The 27,180-nt window shown below is 55.7% G+C and overlaps 2 protein-coding genes across 4 annotated transcripts; both read right to left on the minus strand.

Annotated features, from left to right (window-relative positions):
- Nucleotides 1-2,542: 2,542 nt before the first annotated feature.
- On the minus strand, nucleotides 2,543-5,908 carry ANAPC16 (anaphase promoting complex subunit 16). The gene is made up of 3 exons (XM_078859481.1): nucleotides 5,802-5,908; nucleotides 4,120-4,194; nucleotides 2,543-3,324 (listed from the first exon to the last, which is right to left on the minus strand). The coding sequence occupies exons 1-3, from the start codon at nucleotides 5,860-5,862 to the stop codon at nucleotides 3,212-3,214; spliced, it is 249 nt and encodes an 82-aa protein (XP_078715607.1). The 5' UTR covers nucleotides 5,863-5,908; the 3' UTR covers nucleotides 2,543-3,211.
- Nucleotides 5,909-9,776: 3,868 nt separating this feature from the next.
- On the minus strand, nucleotides 9,777-26,677 carry LOC144934040 (neurotrypsin-like). 3 transcript variants are annotated; one of them, XM_078859402.1, is made up of 14 exons: nucleotides 26,320-26,677; nucleotides 23,670-23,718; nucleotides 22,911-23,064; nucleotides 21,389-21,567; nucleotides 20,585-20,726; nucleotides 18,707-18,906; nucleotides 17,821-17,962; nucleotides 16,370-16,599; nucleotides 15,727-15,805; nucleotides 14,994-15,119; nucleotides 12,517-12,689; nucleotides 11,809-11,958; nucleotides 11,124-11,334; nucleotides 9,777-10,367 (listed from the first exon to the last, which is right to left on the minus strand). In XM_078859402.1, exons 1-14 carry the CDS (start codon nucleotides 26,362-26,364, stop codon nucleotides 10,115-10,117), a joined length of 2,133 nt encoding a protein of 710 aa, XP_078715528.1. In that variant the 5' UTR covers nucleotides 26,365-26,677; the 3' UTR covers nucleotides 9,777-10,114. The 3 variants fall into 3 exon arrangements, with proteins under 3 accessions (XP_078715528.1, XP_078715527.1, XP_078715529.1); XM_078859401.1 differs by having other exon boundaries at nucleotides 9,777-10,370; XM_078859403.1 differs by lacking the exons at nucleotides 20,585-20,726; nucleotides 21,389-21,567 and having other exon boundaries at nucleotides 9,777-10,370.
- Nucleotides 26,678-27,180: the final 503 nt, after the last annotated feature.

Here is a 27,180-nt window from a genome sequence, read left to right on the forward strand (position 1 = left end):
TCCACTTCACCCAGCAATCCAGTGGACCAAATCGGATCGTGCAGACCGTGCCGGTCGGTGGCAGGGTGACACGAGTGTTCACACTCACAGCAATAAGGGCCTCGGTTAGATTCTCGACTGGGGTGGCTTTCAGCAGAGAGCTTGTACGTTCTCCCCGTTGTGCATGTGGTTTCATCCCCCGTAGATAAAAAAAAAATGACGATGTAACTGGTATTGGCCAAAACATCTCAATGCTGGAAACACATTTTACATTGCAAACGACTCAATTGGGACCTCACACCCCCACAGCCGCAACATCGCCCCCCGCTGCGAAAACTTCACCCGGCGGGGTTTTCCAGGCTAAACCAGCGTACAGTACTGTAACCAACACAATCATAACACAACTTATGGCGCCACGGTGGCGAGATGTTAACCACCTCGCTTGGTATGCAGGAAGTCGTGGGTTCGACCCGGACCGTGACGCCTGCTGTATATTTTGAGTTCGCATGTTCTCCCCGTGGTCGCGTGGATTTTTCTCCGGGTCCTCCGGTTTTTCCCTCCACATTTAGAATCAACATCACGCGTTTAGAGTATTTGACTGATATAAATGTCCACACGTTGATAAGCCACTTCGTTGAGCTATCATTTGTGATCAGGTCGCTTCTAAAAAAAATACCTATATAGCTCAGTCGACCTTACCTGGTTGAAAAAAGTTGTATTTGAATACCCCAACCCCAACTCGATTTCCACCCGGCGCCGTGTAACGCCACGTGCAGCCGGGCTGCGTCGCAACTGAGCCCATCTCTTGCGATTCCCACACCCCACTACCCCCCACTACCCCCCACCACTAACCCCCACTATCCCCCCCACTACCCCCCACCACTACCCCCACTACCCCCCACCATGATCCTCCCCCCCGCCCACCACAACCCCGGCTTCCCACCATCTCCGAACTCACGATGCTAAGAGAGTGGCGCCTTTGAGCAGAAGCTCACTGACAACGCAATGGGTTAGCCCCGCAATATTGACAGGAAGTGATCCGTCATTGTACACCGACAGCTGTCCATGAGCTCTTCGGATGGTACTTCTTTTATGTACTGCGAGGTCAAGGCTCTGTCCATGGAGGGCTGCTCGGGGTTTTTGCCGGTGCAGCAAACTGCCCTTTGCCCCCCGCGAGTTGTGGCGGTTTACCCAGCAGCTTGTTCATTTCCTGCTTTCCACGCACGAGACGCATTTGGATTTACGGATGAAATTCGTGACTTTACAAATGTTAATTGTTATTATTAGACGCTGTCTCCCCGACAGACCTGGTCTTCACCTGAAGACGGCTGCTTGCGTTGTGGCCGAAACGTCGTGAGAATTATTTTATGTTTTATTTTTATTATTTTATTACTTCCCTTCTACGTCACTTTACCGAAAGAACCAAGAAGATGTTATTATTAGTGCTCCAAGTGACTCAACGGACTCTCGATCCATGGAAACAATCGCGGATGCTTCAAATATCCGCTTAGAAATCAAACCCGAATACACCGGATAATTGTCATAAGCCAACGATTCTCCCACCTCTAGGCTGCGTCTCTCATCTATTTGTTGTGGACACTTCGCTCATTTCACTACATCCCTTGTCTGCATCTCTTCTGCTCTCACACCAATATGTGTTTAACAGTTGAAAGGGTGGCCCCACAAATAGCCAATTCCACCTAGGTGTCCCCAATGGGCGAACAACGCGACTGCCCACGGATCTCATTCCCAGGGAAAACTGCCCCATCACTTATCCCCTCCTCCCTCGTCGCCTGCCGTGCCAAGTCCCTGAAGGTTCAGCTCTCCCCTCCCCCCATCACCGCCACCCATACATTGTGGTCAAAATGTTGGTAGGATGTTTATACTTTATTTACACTGTATAGCCTCTCAAAGTCTCAACTCTTTTTCAAGAGGGTCCTGCCCCACCCCTGCTGGACATCAACGATAAAGAACTTTACAGCTCATTTAATGCCTCCAGGATATATAATTAGCAGTAGAGCACGACGTTGCCATGTGTAATCCCAATTGAGTAATTTGATTATTTTTTACACTTGGATATATTTGGCCAACACCAGTTACATTGTTAACACCAGTGGGTGGGTTTCCATTAGCTTATCCTCACATACATCACCAAGCACTCCAATCAGCACGACTCCCAACCCTATCCAACACCAAGGGACCGGAGACCCTCACTGCCGGGCATCGTTTTTCTCCGTGGCCAACCTCCGCCATCTGGAACGCTGCCATCATCGTCATCATCCCGCCGTTACTGCACATTTACAGAAGCAGCGTTCAATTTCTAGACTACAAAACACATTTAAGAAGCTCACGGGGCTCTTAAAGACCCCATCTCTTTCTTAAAGGCTCCATCTTTCGCTTGGCTTTTCAGCGACCAAGAGCCTGGCTTCTCGCTATGAATCACGGGGTCATTTAAGTCCGTGTAATATGGTGTGAGCGTTACAAATTGCCTCGTCGCTCCATCCATATATCCTTCCTGACCATGTCCACAAAAAAAGAACGCAATGGCTTTCCCTTACAGAAATGCAATTGTATGCAATTTTATTCAAATATACACAACGTATATACATGGTGTACGAGTGGACGTTAAGGTTTGCGTGCGCGCGTTTAACACTGAGGCCATCTCGAGTAGCGACGACCAAGCGCGGGTTAAAATAAACCGCTACCCACCACGGGAGAGGTGGCAGCGACTGAGGGGAGACCTTCATCTAGCAGTGGAATGACCATGGCTGATGGTGTTCGTGACCTCAATTCCCACTCCGTCATTAGTGCGGTGGCAGGAACCAGAACTAATTAGTACCACTAACTACCAAACGGCTGTTTCTAAAAATGAGTATTCTTGGCAGAGTAGTGATTCATGCACTGCACTATGAACCATGTGACCCCTGCCCCCCACTGCTCAGAACCCCAGTGTAACCCCTGAACCAGGTCGCGTGGCAATGGCCACTCACATTCCCGTGTGCCGTGCCGGCCGTCATAGGTGCTCGTGAACAACGCTTGCCCCAAAAGTATGTTAAGGCTTTAAGGGGTGTATCTGATTTGTTTTTGTCTGTGTGTGCTATGTTAGATGTGGATGGCTCTGTGTGTGTGTGTTCACAAGTACACAGCAGTGTTTTGTGCACAATTGCGTGTAAGTGTTCACGCACACACAGGGGGGGGGGGCACAAGTGTTCACAAGTGTTCACATGCACAGTCAGGTTTGGTTGGAAAATCCCAGCAGCTTCTCCACCGGCCGGAAGCGCCACTCATCTGCCTCCAGCTCTTCCGCTAAGCGCGCCAGCTTCAGCAGCCGTGCGCAGTGTTGCTCTACAGAGGTGGCACATGGCATGGGGTCAACAGAGCACAGGGGAAAGGGGTCGCCTGGGAATGGGGGGAATCGCAATATAAAATGTGACGATTCACTATCGCAAAGATTGAACGTAATCCTTATGCACACGACACATGCGTAAGAAAAATGATACATATCGAGATTTATTTACGAATCGTTACGGAATCAAAGCATTACGAGTTCAAGTCCAGTTGTGGAGAAAACGCTCAAACAATCATCCACGTGGAGTCAATGCAATAAGCATCAACACATTCAAGGTGCCCAGGTGGCTCTGGGTCGGAGTGCCGAGTCGGCACTGGGTACTGAATCCCACAGAAAGCCGCCTCTGATTGAACAAGCTTGTCGAGTGGAGGGAAGTTGATGGGCCTCAGCCTGGTCACCAAAGTACTGCACACAAAACAACCCACCACTCATAATTTGGTTCTGTATTGAATTTCAGTAATATTACAGCCAGCCTTAAATGGATTATTCATGTCGTGGTATGACACCAGTGGTACACTTGGGACCAAATTTGGAAGATACATTTTAGGTGAGATTTTACAGAGTTGTTAATCGCAGTTGTCCTTTGGAGAAATTGGCCTTAGAGGAATATTGCATTTCCAGCATTGGCTCAGCGTTCATTTCAGCATTGTCAGAGTTATGTGCCAGGGTTATGGTTAGAGTCAGGCTTAGATAAGAATGAAGATGGTTTAGGGTCAGTATTAGGATTGGAGTTCGGGTCTGGGGTAGTGTCAGCTTTGGGTGAGGGTTGAAGTCAGGGTAACAGCACGTACCTCGGTTCATCTCGCGCTGCGTGTGTGCAATCTGGTAGTTGAAGATCATGTCGCATAGAACCTTGTCCGACACATCTGAAGGGGAGCGGGATGAAGGTCGTCCGTTGCATCAACACACAAACACCCGTGCATGTCCACGCTAAACACTCAGAGGCAACATTACAAGCAAACCATAACCCACAAACAATACACGTGCAAAAAAACCACGCAACCTTCGTCTCATCTCAAGAGTTGATGTCGATATCACGTGTAGTACCTGGTCCGCCATTTTAAACTGAGTTCACCATCAACTTAATTTCACCAGGTAGGCACCAGGTAGGAACCAGGTAGGAACCAGGTAGGAACCAGGTAGGAACCAGGTAGGAACCAGGTAGGAACCAGGTAGGAACCAGGTAGGAACCCAAGGCGATTGTTGCATTCACGCAGCGCCTAAGTGCGCTGGCATCGCAAGACGCTCTACAATGAAAAACAATCCTTTTAAACTCTTAGGTTTTTTTCGGTAAAGTCACAAAAAAAACCTAAGAGTATGAATCCTTGCAGTTACGAAAGCTTCAAATCTAGAATCTTTTTAAACTAAGTTGGAGTAGAGGGGCGAAGGGGATGGAGGCATGGGGGTGGCGATCGGGCCAGGCAGGTCAGCACCAATGAGTCTCTTAGGGGTCACCCACCAAACGAGTCCACGGTTTAAACTGGACGGTCGGTGGTGGTGATGGGATTCACGACCAGGAGTCGAACCCAGAGTTGCGCGGATCATAGCACAGTGTTATAAGATATCTGTAATGTCGCGAACCGGTTCAAGATGACAGTAGTACTTTACACACACACCTGCCACGCTAGGATGCGGACATCGCGTACACCTCATACACCCCAATCACACTATGCACCCACACACACAACACCATCCACGCAGTCATAACCAACCCACACCATACACAGCCTCATCACTCAAGCACAAAACACACAAAACACCAAACATTTTAACACGTAGGATTTGTATACAGTTCGCATATCACGCAACACACGGAACACATTACACACTCCCCACACACACCCTCTCAACACCCTGGTTACGCCTGATCCCATCAGCACTCAGAAGCTAAGCAAGTTGGCGCCTGGACTGTGTTTGCTTGGTATGGGTGACAAGCACTCGCACACAAGAACACGTGGTGTGGGCAAGCAGAGAATACTGTATAGGACTATACCCATCCATTGTTGTTCCATTACGTAATCCACATTCACTCATCCGCACTGACCCAGAGTGGTAAAGTATGGTTAGAGACGCCAGGCGTGGGGATAGTGGTGGTGGTGCCACCCCTAATGGTGATGATGGTGGTGATAGTGGTGGTGCCACTCCTGATGGTGATGATGGTGGTTGTGGTGGTGGTGCCACCCCTGATGGTGATGGTGTCACCCCTGGCGCTACCCTGATGGTGGTGGTGATGATGATGGTGGTTGTGGTGGTGGTGCCACCCCTGATGATAGTGGTGGTTGTGGTGGTGGTAGTGGTGGTGGTGGTTGTGATGGTGGTGCCACCCCTGATGATGGTGGTGGTTGTGGTGATGGTAGTGGTGGTGGTGATGGTAGTTGTGATGGTGGTGCCACCCCTTGCTCTACCCTGATGATGGTGGTGGTTGTGGTGATGGTGGTGGTGGTTGTGGTGGTGGTGCCACCCCTGGCGCTACCCTTCGGTGCCGGGTAGGACGTCGCCGTCTTCCCCCGCGTCGCAGCCTCCAGATCGGCCATGGTCACCGCGCAGGAAGTGACGATACGTCACGTCCTGTGGAGGGGGGAGGGGCCTTCACAGGGGGAGGGGCTAGCGAGGAGAGGGGGTGGGACTGAAGTGGGGGAGGAGGGAGGCAAGACAAAGACAAAGATCCCCCGTGTAGCCTTCTCAGACTGTTGGGGCAAGTGCTGTTAGCGAGCATATTTGAAGGCCGGCACGGCACACGAGGGGGTGGGTGGCCAACAACCACACCCGGCCGCTGAAACGGGTACTCATTTGGGGCTGAGTCGACCTAGGGGAGGCCCCGGACCGGTTCAGATAATCGTCACTGATGCTGGCCGTGAACGGGAATCGAACTCGGGACACCAGGGTCACGCCACATCAGTGGATCACACCAAAGTCCCACCACACCGGGGTGGCAGCAGGGGGAGACACACCAAGGGCGTGATTATAATAGAAATTGGGGAGGACACATCCCCCCCCCAATATTCAAATATGCTCAAAATGCCCCCCCCCCCCAAATATATTGCAATAAAATAGATTTCTGTTTATATGATTGTGGTTATGGTTGTGTTTTATTAATCCATAGTCTCTGCCATTACATACAACGAAACAAGAAAAGGTAAAAAAGAAAAAAAGAGAGCAATGTAATTTAATACACTATTAGACATTATTGTACAAAATTAATAAAAAAAAAGTCCATCCTATGTTAGTGATTTTTCTAATATTTTAGGCAGGAAATATCAGGAAATTCGTGTTAAAATTTAGATTTTTTTCTTGGGGGGGGGGACCCCAGACCCCCTGGAAGATTTGCTCCCCCCCAATATTGACACCATGACTACGGCCTAGAGACACATCATACACCTGCGAATCAAACACCACGCCACACCCTTTCAAATACCCCCCCCCCCCCATGTACCAGCACCCACCATGGCAGAAGGTCCCACACCGTCACCTTGGCTGGCACGTGCTGGGGATGCTAACGAGTGAGGGAGGGTTACCGATCGACGTCGCTTGGGGTCACTAGAGGGGCGCCGATCACCCGCAACATCACAAGTCTCCCGCGACACAGCAGCCAGCGCGGGGAAGTATGGCCAAACAAACCGCCACGTCGGGACAAAGTCCCTGGAGGCGACCTTCATCCAATGGCGGATCGACAGAACGGCTCCGATTTTTCTTTGTTTCACCACAAGTCTCCATCCACGCCGGGGGACTTCCACACCTGCACACGCAGTCTCACCACACCTCTTTCTTTGGTTATTGCGGTAAAGTAACGTAGAGAGAAAATAATACAATGAAAATAATTATCTCCGCCTGATGACGACCGCTTGTGTAGTGATCGAAACATCGTGAGTCTTTGGTTTTTTATCATTTTTTTATATTTTTATTTTTATTATTTTTTATCTACGAGACTTTACCGAAATAACCAAATAATATGAATTCCTGCAGTCACTAAAGTTTTAAGTCAAAATTTAAGTATCACTTTGTGGGGAAGTCAACGTAGTGGTCACGTGGATAAACTCGCCCCCGCCATAGGAATGTGGAATTTTGGCCACTGGCTCAAGGTTATAAACAGGAGACAAGCACCAATGCTCAGATAAAAGAAAAATGCACGTTTATTCTCGAGATAGTATACATCAACACGTTCACATGTATACGTTAATGTAAACACATTAATACAAAGACAATAATGCGTACGAGAAGTCATCAACATTGTGTCCCGTGGGGCCCCGAGGCGCCGTGAACACCAACAGTGAGAAACAGTCGGTGATGTTGGAGCCCAGAGGTAGGGTTGGGGTCAAGGGTCAGCACCCTGCGGCTGCGTTGGCGCATGCGGCTCTTTGAGGACCGCTTTGTGACACCGTTATTCATTGAGGACCACCACCGTCTCGTATTCATGCGGCATTGCGGCTCATGACACGTCAAGCTTTTAACCGAATTCGAAAGAATGGCTCTTCCTACAGGTAGGGCGAGCGCTTAGATTTTGGGGTCAAGACTCGTCTCGGATTGGCTAGTTTTCAGACAATAGAATTAGGGCGATTGTCCGAATGGAAAGTGAAGGTTGTTGTACTGACCAGGTAAGGCCCACTGAGCTTTGTGGCTCTTTTTCAGAGGCGACCTGCCCACAAATGATAGCTCAACCAAGTGGCCTGTTATCGTGTGGAAATGTACAACAGCTAAATACTCTAAACGCGTGTTTTCTCAATGCGAAGGGAAAAAACCGGAGGTCCCGGAGAAAAATCCACGCGACCACAGTGAGAGAGAGAGACACGGCCAACTCCAAACATACAGCAGGCCTCAAGGGTCGGGGATCGAACCCACGACCTGCTGTAGACCAGGCGAGGTTCTCGCACGTGGTCTGCAGCTATGCCCCGTGTCCAGGGCTCGTGTCAGAATGGCTCGTTTGTTAGGGTGAAGGGTACGGGTAGCGTGTGCTCTGCTGGACTGTTCCAAGGCGAGGGTTAGGGGCTCGCCGCCTGCCGCTGTGCGTGTGCAGCCTGCCGCTTCGTTACCCACGCCAGGCTCACAGCCCCCCCCACCCCGGCATAAATTACACGCCGCTACGCACTCCCTCCTCCGCATCGCCGATCGCGAACCTGTTAGGACATCAGGCTATGCGATCTAACAGCCGCTAGCCCGTGACAGCACCATCATCGTCGTCGGTAATGGGAATTCGTGTCTAAATACGATCGCACCGATGGCTTCATTTCTCGCTCCACATTCCCCCGGAACGCTGCCTGCTCGTTTGGAGTCTCGTGGTCATCGGCGTGAGGTGCTACAGCTACAAGGTAGACCCATCCACAACAAACCTCCGATATCATTGTACCGTGTATATTTGTACCAGAATCATCCTATAATGATGAAAAGAAGATGAGAAGATGGATGTGGCATGGTCAAAGCAATTGCCGGAAGAGCGTTCTGGACTGTTCCAGCTAAACGAACATGATCATCACCACCACCACAACACCATTATCACATCATCATCAACACATATTCCAATGTCAACATTATCAGCACCACACCATCATCAGGATCACCATCGTAATCATCACTGTGACCATGGCCACCATCACCATCATCATGGAACATCAACCTCAGCATACGCCAAGCAACGGGGGCGACTTGTAGGTGTCGTGAGTCGCCCTCCAATGAGTGACAAGCAACGATGGACCCACGAACCCATACCTATGACCCTGTTAGGGACCCGTAATTACACATCTGAATCCTTGTTTAGGAACCCATGAATCCCCTTTGGGAACCCATGAACCCGTCTAAAGGATTGATGAACCCCCACTCAGGAACCCAACAATAACCCAGGAATCCCCTTTGGGGACACATTAACTTCTGTTAGGGTCATACATTAAGGACTTATAAACCCTTGGCTATTGAACCATGAACTAAGGTACCCATGTGCCCCTGTTATAGGGACTTGTGAACCCCTGATTAGTGACCAATCAGCGCCATAATCAGGCCTGGCTCATGTGAGGGTGGCGAGTTGCACGTGCAAGCCGCCGCAAGCGACATCTTCATCGTCCACCTTGCCGCTGTCACGTGACCACCTCGTCGTGTTTTAACACGTTCCTTCGGAGTGGGCAGGTAGGAACTTGGTTGGACAGTGCATTCGTGCACGACAGACAAATATGCACGACAGACAGACAAATAATCCCTGGTGGGCAGTGTGGAACCTGTTGTTCCTACCTGTATGATCTCCATCAGTGAACACGGGACACACCGCATCATCCCCCCCCCCCCATCATCGGGGAGCGTTCTCGGCACGTCCGACAGGGCAGTGGTCGAGCGTGGTTGGCATGGAACTTGGTGCAAGGAATGAAATGGGCTACCCCGCCCCCCCCCCCCCCCCGGTCCCACCCCCCCTCCTCCCTCTCCTCCTGCTGCCCATACCCCCCTCCCACTCTCCCCCCTCTTCGTAGCCCGGCGACTGGGCCTCCAAGTCCGTGGGCCCCGTGCAGGTGCACCGCCTGCGCACTCGAGAGCTACGACGAACAAGTCCGGATCCTGCACGCCGATCCACCATGGCGCGTTGAGTCATCGACAAATCCCGGCTCAGAATCACCAGCTTCCCGACTCCGGAATCCTCGGCGTCAAAGCCAGGGGCGGCATCGACGGGAATCGTGGCGGATCACGACCCCTGACCCCTCGCGCTCTTCTGGCCCGTGCGGAGGTGTCGGGTCAAACCTGGCAACCCCCACAGAGTGGTGGGGGGGGGGGGTGCCCCTCACCATCCACAACCACGGCCCCCCCTTAGTCGCGCTACTGCGATGACTGTATGGCCGTCACGCGATGGATCCAAGCGACGTAACGCGACACGCGCGTGTACACGCCGGGGGAGTCGCGCTCCCCGCAGCCGTGGCCCCACGACGTCACTGCCGCTACCACCCAGCGGCCCCCCCTCCCGCCACCGCCGCCGGGGGGGGCGGCGTCCGCTCCCCGCAACGACTCCTGGCACGAGAGGGGCCCCCCGCTGTCTCCTTGGCAACTGTCACCAGCTCCTCCTCCGCCGCTGCTGCTGTGATCGATACAGAGGGAGGGGGGCGGGGGAGGCTGAGGGGCACGACAATGCACTGCTGCTGGGAGGGCTTTTCAACCATACTTCACCGTTCTGGTCATCAGTGCTGCTCAGTGCCGGTTTGGTAAAGGCTGGGAGTATAGTCGTGGGAGCATATTGGTACAGTGCAACCATTGATGTTGCTGCAATGCCCTCGACGACCCGACAACGCAGCTCCGCAGCAGCAGCAACAGCAGCAGCAGCAGCCGATCGCAATTGCAGGGCTGAGGTTCCTCGACGCCCAGGGGAAGGGAGTTTCGCAACATCTGCGTCGTGACCCACCAACCCTCGCTGCTGCGTCCGCGGTGCTGGGTTACGGGCAGCCACGTGCAACGCAGCCGCCACCACCGCCAACGTTGCCCGCTAGAGACGTTGATGCACGCAGCACACCCGCTCCATCAAATCGTGACATCGGGGTATGGGTGTGTCGGGCACTGTGTTGCATGTACAATTTAAAAGCACTCAAATACCATTACGGAGTCTGTAATGTGTACTACGTGAAGGGTTTACGGTGCATTTAAAACGTTTATGAAATGGAACAGAATTCCGTTATGCCGTGGGTTACTTTTTTTTTTTAAAGCCGCCGGTTCCACCGTCTGTGCCCAGACGTACGTTGGCATCACACACGCGCGCACTTGCCCCCGTGCCCTTCCACCCCTCCCCCACCACCCCCACCCCACGGCGAGCGCGCGAAGGGCACGCGAGGTCTCGTACCCGTGCTGCGTCGTCTGCTGGCGACCCCATTGGCCGCCGATGCCGCCGTTGCTGGAGGCGTCACGGGGGGTGTCCGTCGGGGTCGGGGGTCGCGACCCTCGCGCGCACACCATGCGGCCGCCCTCGAAGCGGCCCCCGTAGCGCAAGCGGCACAACCGCCCGGGCAGCACCGACACACGCGCCTCCTGCAGGGTGCGTGCGTACGAGCGGCCTGGGGGGCCGAGGGAGCCGGGGGGGGGGGCAACGGAGACCAGGAGGAGTGGGGGCACAGTGGTGTCATCACAGGGTCATGGCGGGGTCGGACGACGAGGAAAGAGGGATGAGAGCAGAGGACAAAAAATATGGTGAGAGAAGAGATAGAAATAAGACAGGAAGAGAGAAGGCGGTGAGTGCAAAAGAGAGTTTATGAGAGTAAGGGAGAGAAAGGCAGATGAAAATCAAGGGGCGGGCATGAGAGAGTGTGAGATAAGACAGAGAAGAGAGCGCTAGGCCAGAGGCAAAGTTCAGAGAAGCATAGCAAGAGAGATGGGAGAGAGACAAGGGGAATGGGAGAGCGATAGGTGATGATAAGAGATGAGACAGCAGAGATATCAGAGGCAGGGAAGGGAAGGGCAGAGAGAGAGAGAGAGATGGGGCAGCATGGAGAGAGGGACAGGGGAGATCTCGAGGGCCCACGCCGGCTCACCCGTGTCGCCCCAGCCCGTGATGAAGCAGGAGTGGTGGCGGCGCGGCAAGCGCCCCCGCCGGCCCGGCAGGCACGCCGGCCTCACCGCCTCGCTGAACGGGACGCACGTCCCTCCCCCGGGAACTCCAGAGCCCTCCGCTCCATCCGGGCCTGCAGCGAGATGCAAGGTCACAGCCTGACACGGCTCCCCTCGGATACTCTACATAGACCCCCGCCCCCCCCGCTTGCTATTAGACAGTGTGGTTGTAATGGGGGAGCGGTGGTGCAATGGTTAGCGCAGCGCGCTATGGAACTGGCCGCCCGCGTTCGATTCCTGCTCACCCGTCATGGGCCTCCCTCTAGCTAGACTCATCATATAAGTGATTTGTTCACCTTTGCTATTCTTTGCACTCCTATCGTGTTTTTTGTATCGTTTGTTGTTGAAATGTTGTGACCCACCCCGACTCGCCACCTGCTACAAAAAGAGCTTTGAAGCTCATCGGCTTCCTCAAGTATAAATACAAATTCTGCTTCTGATTCTAAATAAGTACCTGGTGTAGTGCGGCAGCACTGGGGAGACAAAGGCGGCCGAGCGTGGTGGTGGCAGCCACCCATTCCCACGTGTGCCGAGCCGGCCTTCACCATAAGTGCTCGCCAACAGCACTTGCGCCGACGGTCTGTTAGAGGCTACACGGGGAAGGCGGGGGGGTATCTTCGCACGCGCGTCACCTGTGTGCAGGGTGGACACGCGCAGGAGCGCGATGTCGTGCACGTGCCGCGTCGGGGAGTAGCGCTCGTGCACCACGATCCGCTCGACGCGCAGCTCCCGCTCGGCGCGGTCGCGCACCAGCCGGTGGTGGTCGCCCACGCGCACCGTGTAGAAAGCGCCGCCCGTGCCGAGCCTAGCGGGGCAGAGGGCCACACCCAGCGGTGGTCACGCCGCGGCCAGGTCAAGGTCAAGAGGTCGTCGGGCCCATAGCCGTCGAGGCCACCGCCGCACCTTGTCGTCAATTCTCCTCCGCCGGGTGGTGCAGCTACTGCCGCACGGTCGAGACACGCGCACAGTCACGTGACCGTGCACATGCGTGGCCTTACCGTGCCGAGCGGGGGCGGGGGGGTCACGCGGTGCGGTCACCGAGAGAGGATTTTGCTCGTGCTGGGTGCGTGTGGAGGTTATCGTTTCAGTATTAACTCATCGGCTCCGCTGACTGCACGGGTTTTTCTTTGATTGCCGTCTCGAATTTAGTTGCTCTTCGTCGTGCGGTGGAGACTGCTGCCAACCTTGTTCAAGGGCAGACTCTAACACCATTTTTGTTTTCACCCATTCATGTACCTCTACAAAGTATCTGGAGATGCTGTTACATAAAAGTGAAGATAAAAATGTGTTTAGCCGCGTCTCCAACAAGCGAAGGTCAAACTGTCTGGGAGCCGCACGTCGCTGTGGCGCGTCGCTGTGACGACACGTGGCTGCAGCGACACGTGGCTGCAGCGACACGTGGCTGCAGCGACACGTGGCTGCAGCGACACGTGGCTGCAGCGACACGTGGCTGCAGCGACACGTGGCTGCAGCGACACGTGGCTGCAGCGACACGTGGCTGCAGCGACACGTGGCTGCAGCGACACGTGGCTGCAGCGACACGTGGCTGCAGCGACACGTGGCTGCAGCGACACGTGGCTGCAGCGACACGTGGCTGCAGCGACACGTGGCTGCAGCGACACGTGGCTGCAGCGACACGTGGCTGCAGCGACACGTGGCTGCAGCGACACGTGGCTGCAGCGACACGTGGCTGCAGCGACACGTGGCTGCAGCGACACGTGGCTGCAGCGACACGTGGCTGCAGCGACACGTGGCTGCAGCGACACGTGGCTGCAGCGACACGTGGCTGCAGCGACACGTGGCTGCAGCGACACGTGGCTGCAGCGACACGTGGCTGCAGCGACACGTGGCTGCAGCGACACGTGGCTGCAGCGACACGTGGCTGCAGCGACACGTGGCTGCAGCGACACGTGGCTGCAGCGACACGTGGCTGCAGCGACACGTGGCTGCAGCGACACGTGGCTGCAGCGACACGTGGCTGCAGCGACACGTGGCTGCAGCGACACGTGGCTGCAGCGACACGTGGCTGCAGCGACACGTGGCTGCAGCGACACGTGGCTGCAGCGACACGTGGCTGCAGCGACACGTGGCTGCAGCGACACGTGGCTGCAGCGACACGTGGCTGCAGCGACACGTGGCTGCAGCGACACGTGGCTGCAGCGACACGTGGCTGCAGCGACACGTGGCTGCAGCGACACGTGGCTGCAGCGACACGTGGCTGCAGCGACACGTGGCTGCAGCGACACGTGGCTGCAGCGACACGTGGCTGCAGCGACACGTGGCTGCAGCGACACGTGGCTGCAGCGACACGTGGCTGTGCCACCACCACGAAGCTTCCCCCCTCCCCCCAACCGCCGCCAGGGTCTCATTGTCAATCCACCGCCACGAAGGTGAATTTGTTCCACTGCCTCTCTCTGAACCAGTCGTACAAGTTCCACTGCCGCTGCTGCGGCTGCGGTGGTGGTGGTCGTGGCCAGCAGAAGTGCACCGAGGGGGAGGGGGGGCAATGGGGCAGTTTTCCACCCCCCACCCCCACCCCCTCCATGGACATTTTTCGATGGGCGTCGTACGTCACCGACCTTTTTTTGAGACGTTTTTTTTTCTTTCTCCTCCACAAAAATGTGGAACTGCAGTCGTTTCCGACCTCCCCTCGGCAGGGAAACAACGTGACCCCTGTGCAACGTTTGGCTCGGTGCGCCACTGGGCGGCCAGTCGAGCCACGTGACCCCTGCATGCGTACCCCTGCGGTCGTGCCGTACGGCCCTCCGACGAGTTTTCCGGCTGTTCGGCACGATGTCTGACGTGTCAGTCCACGTCCCTTGGGAACTTTGTTCAGCTTCTTCACGAAACTCTCCCGAGCGCGTTGCGTGAAACGTCGGACATCGCGCGGGACACAGCACGGAAATGCGTCCAAGAGCTGGCCTCTCCACGGGCCATCTGCAGGGAACTTCCCACTAAGAGCTACCCCCCCCCCACCGCAACTCCTTGTACCCCCCCCACCTCAACCCCCTGTACCCCCCCCCACCTCAACCCCCTGTACCCCCCCCCCACCTCAACCCCCTGTACCCCCCCCCCCACCGCAACCCCCTGTACCCCCCCCCCCACCCACCGCTTGAAGCAGTGCGCAGCAGTGAGGAGCCAGCAGCTGCTGATGAGCGTGGCTCCGCACAGGAGGCGACTCTCAGTGTGGGGACCGGCGCGCACCCACACCGAGGCCTGCCACGGCCAGCCGCCCCTGCGCACACGGCAGACGCATGCACACACGCACGTGTGTGTACACGGACGCACGCACACACACGTGTGTGTGTACACGCACGTGTGTGTGTGTACACGTACGCACGCACGTGTGTACACGCACGCACACGCGTGCATTCATTCCCACGTGCAAGCAAGCGCCAGCGCACGCATGTACACATTCACAAGTACAAGAACGCACCGACACACGTGCAGACCTTCAGCGGTACTCTCAAGATAAAGTTCCCCCGTAGAGCGTTAAACACAAACTGTTGGGCCAAGTGGCGCCAGCAAGCAACTCTGAAGGCCGGCACAGCACACGAGGGGGCGAGTGGCCAGCACCACGCCTTGCCGCCCACCTGTCTCCCTCGCGGCGAAGTTTACGAACCGCATCAGGTACTCGTTTAAGGCTGAGTCGACCTAGGGGAGGCACATGGATCGGTTCATAAATTCGTCATTGCCGCTGGCCATGAGTGGGAATCGAACTCAGGTGCCCGGCTTTGTCGCGCAGTGCGTTGACCACTGCGCCACCACTCCCCATATGCACTCACTTACATGGACGGACACACGGACGGACACGTGAACTAACAGACAGATGCGGGCCCCACCTGAGCGACTTTGCGCCACCCACGATCCTCTTCCTGCGGTGATTGCCCAAGCGCCGTCCGCACACCTCAGAGAGGGGACCTCGGTGTGGCGGAGGGGCCATGCGGGGGGAGGGAGGGGGGCAGCACCGATCACGTCGACTATTCAAATGAGCTCCCCAAAATTCAGAATATAAACGTCACCAAAGGGGGGTTGCTGTTTAAAACACGCGTCCCGAGCCAGAGGAATCGATAAGAGCCGATGTTCCCCGAATAGAAACACCGAATACATTGAGTTGACATCTCCACCGCTCCCCCCCCCCAATCCTACCTACAACATTCGACAGCCCCCCTCAACCACCCACTCTCACTTCCCCCCTCTCACTCCCCGCCATGCTACCCACGCACGCTTCGTTCCTCGATAACCTGGCCACAAATCCTCCCTTTAACTTCTCCCCTAAACCCCCTCAACTGCACCCCCCACCCCACTCTACCTCCCCAACTCCCCCCTCTCTACCTCCTCCCCACCCCACCAGCACTTCCTTCCCCAACTCTTCCTTCACTCGCCCCACACCACCCTCTGCACCCTCCAACTTTCCCCCCACCCCCACTGCCCCCCACTCTCCCCCCGCCCCCGAGGGGGGGGGGGTGCCCCCGTGCCCCTCACCATCAGCGAGCTGCGCGGCGTCCCCGGGGTGGTCCCCGAGTCGCGCGGGCTCCGCGTGCTCCCCGCACACCACCCCGGCGTCCTCGCTGTGCCGGCAGTTGTGCTCGTGGGACGCGAGGTGGGCGCACTGGCCCAGCGCGCGCTCCCAGCCCGAGCACTTCACGTTGTCCAGGTGGATGGGGCCCGAGCCCTCACCGAAGAACGCCATCCCCAGTGCCCGCGCGGGGCCCCTGCATGGACGATGAGGAGGGGAGAGGTGGGGGAGGGAGGTGATGGTCACCGCCGGTGTGTCAGGAAACTGGGAGGCGTCTGTGTTCAGGTGGCAGGAATTGGCCGGTCCCGGTATTTTGAATAATAAAAATATCCAGGAGAGCCACGCTGAGACGCACAACTCGTGTTCAGGAGGCTCCTGCAGCTACATTGCGTTTTTATATTAAGATGTCATCAGCCAATACACTGCACACTTTTGAGAAGAGGCATTGGCTGATTGAGAACGATGTCTGAGTTTGGTCTGTGGCAGAGGTGGCAACGCCCAGCTGGTAAAGGTCTCTTGGCGAGACTCCGTCAGGCGGCGAGGAGGACACGGGGATCACGTGACGCCTTGGTGCATTGCGTGCAACACAACCTCGTCAATCATCATAATCACTAGCCGGATGAAGGCCTCCACAAGCTGCCACCACCTTTCACGAACGCAACTTAATGGGAATGTATTGACAGAGGGTTCGTACGTGTATATACACACACACACGAATGTGCACCCATACATGTACACGCACGTAGTGTAGTGGTTAGCAAACTGTGCTACGGACCAGTTCTATTTTCAGCTCTCGGCCAACATCAGTGACGAATTTTTAAACCCGGTTCTGGGCCTCCCCGAGGTCGACCCAGCACTCAAATGATCACCTGATTGTAGTGCTTCAACTTCGATAACCGGGAGAGGACAAAGGCGGACCGGCATGGCCGCTATCCACCCCACGCCCTCGTAGGCTCACCGTGCCGCCACGGTGGCTAGGAGATGTTAACTACCTCGCCTGGTATGCAGGAGGTCGTGGGTTCGACCCCGATCCTGACGCCTGCTGTATATTTGGAGTTTGCCTCTCTCTCGCATCATCATCACGGTGGCTAGGAGATGTTAACTACCTCGCCTGGTATGCAGGAGGTCCGTGGGTTCGATCCCGACCCTGACGCATGTTCTCCCCGTGGTCGCGTGGATATTTCTCTGGGTCTTCCGGCTTTTCCCTCCACATATGCAATAATGTGGCTACTGCCATACATTTCCACGTGATGATAAGGCCACTTCGTCGAGCTATCATTTGTGATAGCCAAGTCGCTTCTGAAAGAATAGACACGCAGCTCAGTGGGACCTTGCCTGGTAAAATAAAAATAGTTTAGTTTTGGAGTTTGGTTCATCCTGTGACGGCTACTGGAGTGTCTCTGTGTGGTTCACGCACGGGAGGCCCAGCTGCGTGCACACCACGGCAGCGTCCTTGTCGCTCCAGCCGTCGTCGCACACGGTGCCCCACTCGCCGGCCACCAGCACCTCGACGCGGCCCTCACGCCGGCCCTCGCCCTCCACCAGCCGCACGGGGGGCCCTGCCTCGCACGCGTCGCGCACGGTGACAGGGCAGCGGTCGTTTTCACGGATACTCCTAATTGGTCGATTGATATTGCCGTTTGTTAATGATATGGCTTAGTTATCCAGCAGAGCCACGCTCAATCGTAGGGCTCGTTTTCAGGAGGGTGATTCTGCTGCTGCTGCACCTCCGATTAACACGGTTGGCTATGTACGGTGCAAACTAAGTTTAACATATATACAATGGGGAATTTATTCTAAGATTATTTTCAGCCGATTAATGATGAGTCGTGTTTATTACAACAAAGCGTGGGAGGAAATTCTCGCACCTGGAGATAGCCCACGCATTGCACGAGGAGGCAACGCTCCATCCCCGTACAGCTGGAAACAGATGGCAATTAGTCCACCTGGTATATGGCGAGCCAGGGGTACGGAAAGGGAGTTTCACAACATCTGTGCGGTGTTCCGCCAACCCTCGCTGCTGCCTCCACACTGCAGGATTAGACAGCCACGCGCTGCAGCAGCAGCCACCGTGCAACGAAATGGAATCACGCAGAACACCAAAGCCAAAGATCCCTCGTATAGCCTTAACAGGCTGTTGGGACAAGTGCTGTTAGCGAGCACCTATGAAGGCCGGAACGGCACACGAAGCGGTGGGTTGACCACGCCCGGCCGCCTTTGTCTCCCTAGCGGCCGATGTTTACTACGCACGGCACAAGGTACACTCAAGGTGCCCTCCCTCAACCCCGCCCGTGCGAATCTACCGAGCGCGGGGGGCTGCGTCTCGGGCCCCCCCTTGCACAGGACGCCCGCGTCCTCGAGGTGCGAGCAGTCGTGGCGGCCCCACTCGCTGTGCCCGCACTGGCGCAGCGCCGCCTCCCAGCCCCCGCACGCCACCTCATCCAGCAGGATGAACCCCGAGCCGGGCCCGAACTCCAGCTCCCGGGACACCAGCGCCGTCCCCCTAGTGGCGGTGGGGGGAGGTGGGGGGGCGTGTGGGGGGGTGGTGAGCAGTAGCTGAGAAGGGGTTGGTGGTTGTGTAAGTGTTGTTGCTTGACTATTGTTAGGTTCGTTTGCCCAGGGAAGCCTCACTGAGTCTCAAGACTCTTTATTCGGGAGGATCCTGCCACGTTTTCACAGTCCCGGGCAATGCTTACTCTGTGCAAACCCCTATTGAGTAGTTTTCGTTGTAAATTTACTTTTAAATGTGGTAAATTTGATTGTGGTGGTGTTGGTGATAGTGGTGTAAGTGGTGGAGTAGTTAGTGGTCGTGGTGGAGGTGTTAGTAGCGGTGGTGTAGGTGTTAGTGGTAGAGAGAGTGGATATGGCAGCAGTAGTGGTGGTTTTGGTAGTACAGTAGAACCTCTGGTCACGACCATAATTCGTTCCATAACTTTGGTTGCAACCCGATTTGGTCGTGACTCGAACCTAATTTACCCATTGGATTGTATGTAAATACGATTAATCCGTTCCAGACTCCTATGAACTGTATATAAATATTGTTTTTTTAATGATTTTTAAGCACAAAAATAGTTAATTATGCCAAAGAATTCACAGTGTAATAGTAAACTAAATGTAAAAACATTGAATAACACTGAGAAAACCTTGAACAACAGAGAAAACTAACATTGCTGCGTCAAGGTTTAGAATTGTTCAACAAGATGATTGTTTCGTCTGCTACATCAGTCGGTCGATTCTGAGAGAGAGAGAGAATATTCGTATGAGCAATTCATGTTTCTATTGAAAGTAAGTTAACGGTAATATTTGGGTACAGTATTTTTTTGGAAGTATTCACCGTAATATCGTGTGAGCGTTAATTTCACCGCATCATCGTATGAATGATGCGAGAAGAGATTAACGGGTTCTTATGTTAGCGATTTACGTACTCGGCGCTTTTGCTCTCTAAATTACGGCTTGAATGAAGGGGGAGGGGTATGACTACACTCACAAAATTAATATCTTATATAACAAAAGTTATATACAGTTATATACATAACTGTTATGTTTTGTGTAATTCAACAAAACAAACAAAACTTAACTCCGAGTTCTCTCCGAATTTCACTAGTCCATTCTAGACCCCACAGTTTTTTAAAGAGTTTTAATAGACTGATTACAAAGCGAGACTGACTGAGCAAGCGGCCACACGTGGGTCGCTGTTGTAAACAAACAACAGGAAATTTGGCGCTTACAAAAAAAAATCGGCCGTGGCTATGTTTGATCGCCACCCGAGTTTGTGTTCGTGACCAGATTCAAAAATTGTGAAATTTTTGGTCGGAACCCGATTTGGTCGTGGTCAGAAGCGTTCGTGACCAGATGTTCTACTGTATAGGTGGTGGGGAGTAATTGTGGTGGTGGTGTTGGATATGCTGGTAGAAATGGGCGATGTTGGTAATGATGGTGGTCGTGCTGGTGGTAGTTGTGATGGTAGTGGTGTATCCTGCTGGTGACAGTACTAATAGCGGCAGTGAATGATGGACGAATGAATATACTGCTGATGATTATTATGATTACTTAAGAGATTATAATGATGATGATTGCTACTGATACTACTGATGGCTGAAATAATTGGATTGATAAGTGCCGATGATGATGATGCTGATGATGCTGCTGCTACTGATGATGCTGCTGTTGATGCTTCTCACGGTAGGCCGAGCTGGCGACACACCACGGCCGCGTCGCGCTCGTCCCACTGGTCGTCGCACACGGAGCCCCACTCCCCGGCGTGGTACACCTCCACGCGGCCCTCGTGGGGCCCCGAGCCCCCCACCAGCCGCACCGCGCCCTCTGTCGCCCCACGGGATCAAGGGGCATGGGGGATGAGTGGTCACGGGGGCAGGAGAGATCAAGGTGGTGAGTCTCACGTCTTTGTGACGTAGTTTCGGTTTGATCGGCATTATCGTCGTCACCTTCCCTTGCCGGGGTCCTCTGTTTTTTTTTTATTGGGGCGACTCGTTTATTCCATCTCATTTGTACTGTCCGTCTCGATTGCATCATCTGTCGCGCATGTTCTATCCATTGACAAGGCGATGCTATTTCTAAAAATACAACTTTGGATTTTAACAATTTCTAAAATCGGACCGCCAGAATGCCATGTGGTGGGCGTGCGTATTTATAGAGGGAGGGCGGTCACGAGGGGAAGACAATGAAGGTTCAGAGCCTCCATCACTTGAACAGGAGCAGGGGACCCACAGCACGGAGAGCTGGGGAAGGGAAGTTGCGGGAACAGACGATGGGGGCAGCCAATGAGAACGAGGGACCTCGCACTGAGCGGAGGCTGACATGGGGGATTGACAGGGGGAGCAGAGAGCGCGTGGAGGGGAGTAGCGCGAGACAAGCTGGGTCCCCACCAGACCATCCTGGAGCTTTGAGTCCTTCCTTCTCCCCGTCCAACGCAGGGGGAGTGCTGTGGGGTGAGGGGAGGGGGCGGGGGGGGGGCTCTCCCTCACCGCTGTGGGGGTCGCAGGAGACCCCCGCATCCTCGCGGTGGGAGCAGTCGTGCTGGCCCCATGGCGCTCGCTCGCAATCGCCGAGCGCGAGCTCGTTCCCCGTGCAGCCCCCCTCGTCCACCCACACGGGTCCTGTGCCCTCGCCAAACCGCGCCCAGGTCCATGCGCGCACCCGGCCCCTAGGCGCACGGGGAGCGGGCGGGTGGATGGAGGAGACGCAGCAGGGGCAGGGTTAGGGGGCACGGGGACGTGGAGGAGGAGAAATGGGAGCACGAGGGAGATGGAGGAGACGCAGGGAACGTGGGGACATGGAGGAAGAGACGCAGGGTCGCAGAACATGGATGGGGAAAATTATAGCTATAAGCACACGAGGGGCATGAAGGGGGGATGAGGAGGAGGAATTCAAGGATGAGGAGACACGGGATCATGGGGATACTGGAACATGGAGAGAATACTGGAAGAGACAGGAACACGAGGGGATAATGGATGGTTTAACAAAACACACACAATGTGGATGTGTGTGTCGTTTGCTTGACAATGGGCTGATCGTTACACGCGGGGCTTAAGATCTCGCTCGACATTCTTCCTGGATACGCTACTCGGGGATGGCTTGGTTCGGGATTATCGGTGTAAGGCACTATCATTAGAGTACAAGGTAGGTCTATCGATTGTAATCCTATCTAATTTTACCCCATATTCCTATGAACAGCTTTATTAAAAGAAAGCTCCATGCCCTTTTAGGTTTCTCCAACAAATGTTAGGGGGTCAGATCGCGGGAATGAAATGCGTGTGTCGTACTCCCTCCTCCACCCGACATGGCCAATGAAGAAGTAAAAGTCCCCCCCCCCCGCCCCCGTGAGTGGGAGTGCGAGGTGTGTAGCGGATGATCGCTCTCCAGCACGCCAGGGGTGCTGACCCAGCAGTGACACACTAGCAGCCCGTTGGCTCACGTGACGACTTTACTGAATTGGCTGTGTCGGGTGGAGGAGGGCGCACGACATCACATTATACTCACGCGATATGACCGCAAAAATCAATAGCGAAAACGCATTTGTTTATTAACCACCGGTTTCACCAACACAGGGCATGGGCTATCCACGGCGCCCGTCACGCGTTCCTGCCCCAGGCTGCGAGATTGACCTCTGGGTTAATGAGTCTCGACGGGCCCCTTGCCCCTAACCCCTCAAGCTCCCCCCCCTCCCCCCCCAGGCCTCCCTGGAGTGGTCTGGGGGCCCAGACGTCCCCAGCAGGAGGCGCTCCTCGTTGGTGACATCATCGCAATTAGGATCTCTGGGCCGCGATCAATTCCCTGAAGTGGGACTCTGCTGCACGACGTGGGAGGTTAATTAGCGGAGCGCGACGTCACCGATCGCTCAGGGCCGGACCGCGGGGATGTGTGGTGGCGGTGACGTCATGTGGGAGAGATGGTGGTGGTGGTGGAGTTGGTGGCGGCAATTGTAATGATGCTGCTGATAGTGCTACTACTGATGATGCTGATGCTGCTGCTGTTGATGTTTCTCACGGGAGGCCGAGCTGGCGACACACCACGGCCGCGTCGCGCTCGTCCCACTGGTCGTCGCACACGGAGCCCCACTCCCCGGCGTGGTACACCTCCACGCGGCCCTCGTGGGGGCCCGAGCCCCCCACCAGCCGCACCGCGCCCTCGACCACCAACCCTGCACCGTCACGCACGCGTACAGCAGAGACCACTCACCAGCCCACCGCCCCCACCGCGACTATACAGCCCCAAGAAACTGTTGGGGGCAAGTGCTGGTGAGCCAGCAATATGTGTATGTGTTGCATGTGTGTGTACATTGAATATGTGTGTGTGTGTACATTGTATATGTGTGTATGTATTGCATGTGTGTGTACATTGTATACGTGTATGTTCTGCATGTGTGTGTGCATCGTCTCTGTGTATGGATTGTACTTCAAACTGTCCACGCAAGCAAGTGGGCAAAGGGGCATGACGCGCCTCTGGAAGGGAGCAGGGTCAGAGGTCATGAATGACGCACCGAGGAGATGGAGCAGTGGGATGTCGCGCGCGGTGGGGTAAAGCGTAGGCAACTCCCCACCTCTTCCAAGACGTCTGGTCAGCGTGGATTGAGAGTCGTTCAAACACATGTTTAGTAGGGGCTTTCTAAGAACCCCCATCTAGCGGAGGCCCTTCCAACAGAAGTGGCACGAGCAAGCCAAGCCACGGCAGGACTGCACCTATACCTACACACGTGTGCGTGTACACGTGTGTCTGGCTGTCCGTCCATGCGGGGTTGGGTCTTACCTGCGCGCGGGGTCACGACCCCTGGCTCCAGGGCCCTCGTCCTTTGCTCCTGGGCGCAAGGGAGAGCAGAGAGTGAATGGGGGACCAGGAGGGGTCAAGAGTGAGCTGTGGGGGAGGAGGTCAAGAGAAGTCCAGCTTGATGGGCGGTGGGGTGGGGTGATGGTCAGCAGGAGATGAAATTCGCTCACGCTCTGACCCCCCCAGCCCCCCGTGCCCCCCACTCCCAGACCCCAGTCCACCCCCCCCCCCCCGGGGGTGCCGAGTTTGGGCTGAGCCGCGGAAACCCCACCGACTTGGCAGCGAGAGAGGAACACGACCAGGGGTGCCTTTAAGGTGTCTCGTAACGTGCGTCTAGGAATACCGGGGCGCGTTATGGGGATTGGTGGAAATGTCGTTAAATTTAGCGCCTCCCGAGCTGAGGGCTCCCAAGACGTGCAGGGGGGGGGGGGATGATTGTGATGGGAGCTACAAACGACATTCGGGGAAGATTTCACATTCCCCCTCAATATCAGGGAAAACACTTAGGGGGTGTTTGTGATGCATGGGACTCGCGGGGTAGGGCAAGACGAGGGACTCTCACGGTGGGTGGGGTGGGGGTGTGAATGGTGGTGGTGGCAGTGTTGTTGATACCGATGGCTGTGTGGGGAGCGGTAGTGTAGCGGTTTGCGTGCTACGCTACAAATCCAGCGATTCGCGCTCACGGTCAACACCAGTGACGATTATCTGAACTCGTCTTGGGCCTAACCCTAGGTCGACTCAGTCGCAAATGCGCAACTGGTGGCGATGGTAACTTACCCCTCGTGTTCCGTACTGGCTTTTCATAGGTGTTCGCTTACAGCACGTTCCCCAAAGAGGCTGCTACGGCTATACGGGCGATCGTTATTGATGGGGATAGGTAATTGTGGTGCTGGTAGTGGAGGTGTTGGTTACCATGTTGATGGTGTAGCTGTCGTTTATATTGGTGGCTAGTTGTGGTTGTTAGTCGTGGTTGTAGATGCGGTGGTAGGTAGTTGTGGTGGTGATGGTGATTGGTTGTTGCCTAAGTTCTGCAATTCAGGCTGTGTGGGATAGTCCCCGGAGACAGACTAGACTACGACTCAGGTAAGGCCCACTGAACTATGTCGCTTTTTCAGAAGCGACCTGGCCAAAAATGATAGCTTAACGAAGTGACTCACCACGTGGAAATGTATAGTAGTAGCCAAAAACTCTAAATGTGGAGGAAAACACAGAAGTAACCGGGGAACAGTCCACGGGGCGAACACGCAAACTCCAAATATACAGCAGCAGGCGTCAGGGTCGACCCCACGAGTTCCTGTACACCAGGCGAGGTAGTTAACATCTCCCCCTCGCGACGCCCCGGATGGCAGGGGCAGCTGGTGATGCGGCTTTCATCCAGCAGTGGAGAGACAATGGCTGCAGATGATTGTGAACAGAAGTGGAGCGGTTGAGAGAGGAGGAGGAGGAGGGGGAGGTAGGGGATGGCGGGTGGGACGGAGGTTGGTGGGGGGCGGAGCAGCAATGAGTGGTGGTGCTGAGTGCAGACGGAGCATCGTGGGAATTTCAAAGGTCGAATTCACGGCGAGACGAAGAGAGGTGGGGGGGGACTTGGCCGGGGTGAGGAGTAGGGTGAACGCGATGTATGAGTATCGGGTGTAGGGAGTGGGGCAAGGTGTGCGTGCGTGCGTGCAGGGTGTGCGTGTGGAGTGAGGTGTGAGGGATGCACGAGTGTGAGGTGTCGGGTGTGGGGGTGTCCGATACGTGTGTGGGGGCTGTTACATTGAGGAGGGATGGGGGGGGGAGTGCGGGGCCCGGGGCGATTCCCACTGCGTGGACCCCCAGGACGCCTTCAAACTAAACCGGACGTGTCACATCTGATATCGACGTCAAAGCGTGCCACCGACTCACCCTCCCTTCCCCCCAAAGCACGGGGCCCGGGGCGATCGCCCAGATTCGCCGTACCCTAGGGATGGCTATGCGCACAGGTTAGAGTTGTTTCACGATAAGCAGTAGCCGTTTTTATAATCGTTGTACCGGTTTTATTTACCAGATTTTGTTACAGGCGGTTACCGGTTATAAAAGAAACAAAATATGTTAACAGCCCCAGTTTAGGTGTGGGGGGGTGGGGGGGTTGGATGGTGGGTGGGGGGGTTGGGTTGTGGGGGGAGTTGGGTGGTGGGGGGGGTTGGATGGTGGGGGGGTTGGATGGTGGGTGGGAGGGTTGGATGGTGGGTGGGGGGGATTGGGTGGTGGGGGGGGGTTACGTCTGGGACCCACGTGCTGCTGCTGCCTCCGTCTTGGCCTCACTGCGAGCCGCGCGTGCGATGAGGATGGGGGGAGGGGTAAGGGGGAGGGAGGGGAGGGGGCGCGGGGGAAGTGAGAGCTGTAGGGCAGCAGGGTTTGGAGTGCTGCTGGTGAATGGGATGGTTGTGTTGCTTGTTGCCGTGTTGTTTGCTGTTGTGACTCTGTATGGCTGCTTGTTGTGGTGTTGCTGTGTGTGTTGGTATGTTGCTGGCTGTGGCTACGTCTCCTGTTGTGTTGTCGGTTTCATGCATTTCTGGTTGTATTTCTGCGTGGTGTTGCTGGCTGTGTGTTGCTTGCTGTGTGTGTTGCTGTGTGTGTGTGTGTTGCTGTGTGAGCATCACTCACGCACCCGCAGTATCGCCAGCAGCGCGCAGCCCAAACCCAGCAGCCGCATGGCGACTCGAGACGCCGGCTCGCTCACGCTCGTCAACTCGCGCGCTCCCTCCTGCACTCTCTCTCTCTCGCTCCCCACTCTCCCTCTCTCTCTCCCTCCCTCCTGCACTCTCCCTGTCTCTCTCCCTCCTGCACTCTCCCTCCCTCTCTCTCGCTCCCCACTCTCCCGCGTTCATGCACTCACATTCTTTCTCGCTCTCTTCATCCCGCACCCTTGCTCTCTCCCCTACCATCTATCTTGCACACTCCTTTCACCGTGCACGCTGCTGCTCTCTCCTCTCCCGCGCGCTCCTTCTCTCTCTCTCCACCGCTCTCTCTCCTCTCTCTGGCTCCCTGTGAATGAGCTCCGCGAGCCCGGCGAAACAAAACAGCTGACTGCTGGTGACGTCACTGCTTCGATTTGGGTGCGGTCCCAACCAATCATAGCGCAGTGGGTCGCCCCCCTCCTCGTCCCCCCCCCCCTCCTCGCCCCCCCCTCACCCCCCCTCCTCGCCCCCCTTCATCACCTCTCACACACTTGGGGCCATCCCATTCCAGCAGCTCTGCCCCCCCCACGACCCCCAAACAACATTACATCACCCCCCCCCCCCCGCAGAACAGAGCCGTGCAGGGTTCACAGTTCGACTCCTCTCGCGAGGCGGGAGAGGCAGCGACCCCTCCACCGAGCCGCAGTCCACCGCCTTGCACGAGGGGGTGGGGGCGAAGAGAAACGCTGACCCCGGCTAAAGGGTAAGAGGGGGGAAGGGGGCAGAGAGGCGATGGGGGTAGGGGGGGTCACAAGAGCGATGTCCCCTCGACTCATGCCATCTTCACCGAC

Source organism: Lampetra fluviatilis, chromosome 9, assembly GCF_964198595.1.
Source record: "Lampetra fluviatilis chromosome 9, kcLamFluv1.1, whole genome shotgun sequence".
In the NCBI taxonomy this organism is placed as follows: Eukaryota; Metazoa; Chordata; class Hyperoartia; order Petromyzontiformes; family Petromyzontidae; genus Lampetra; species Lampetra fluviatilis.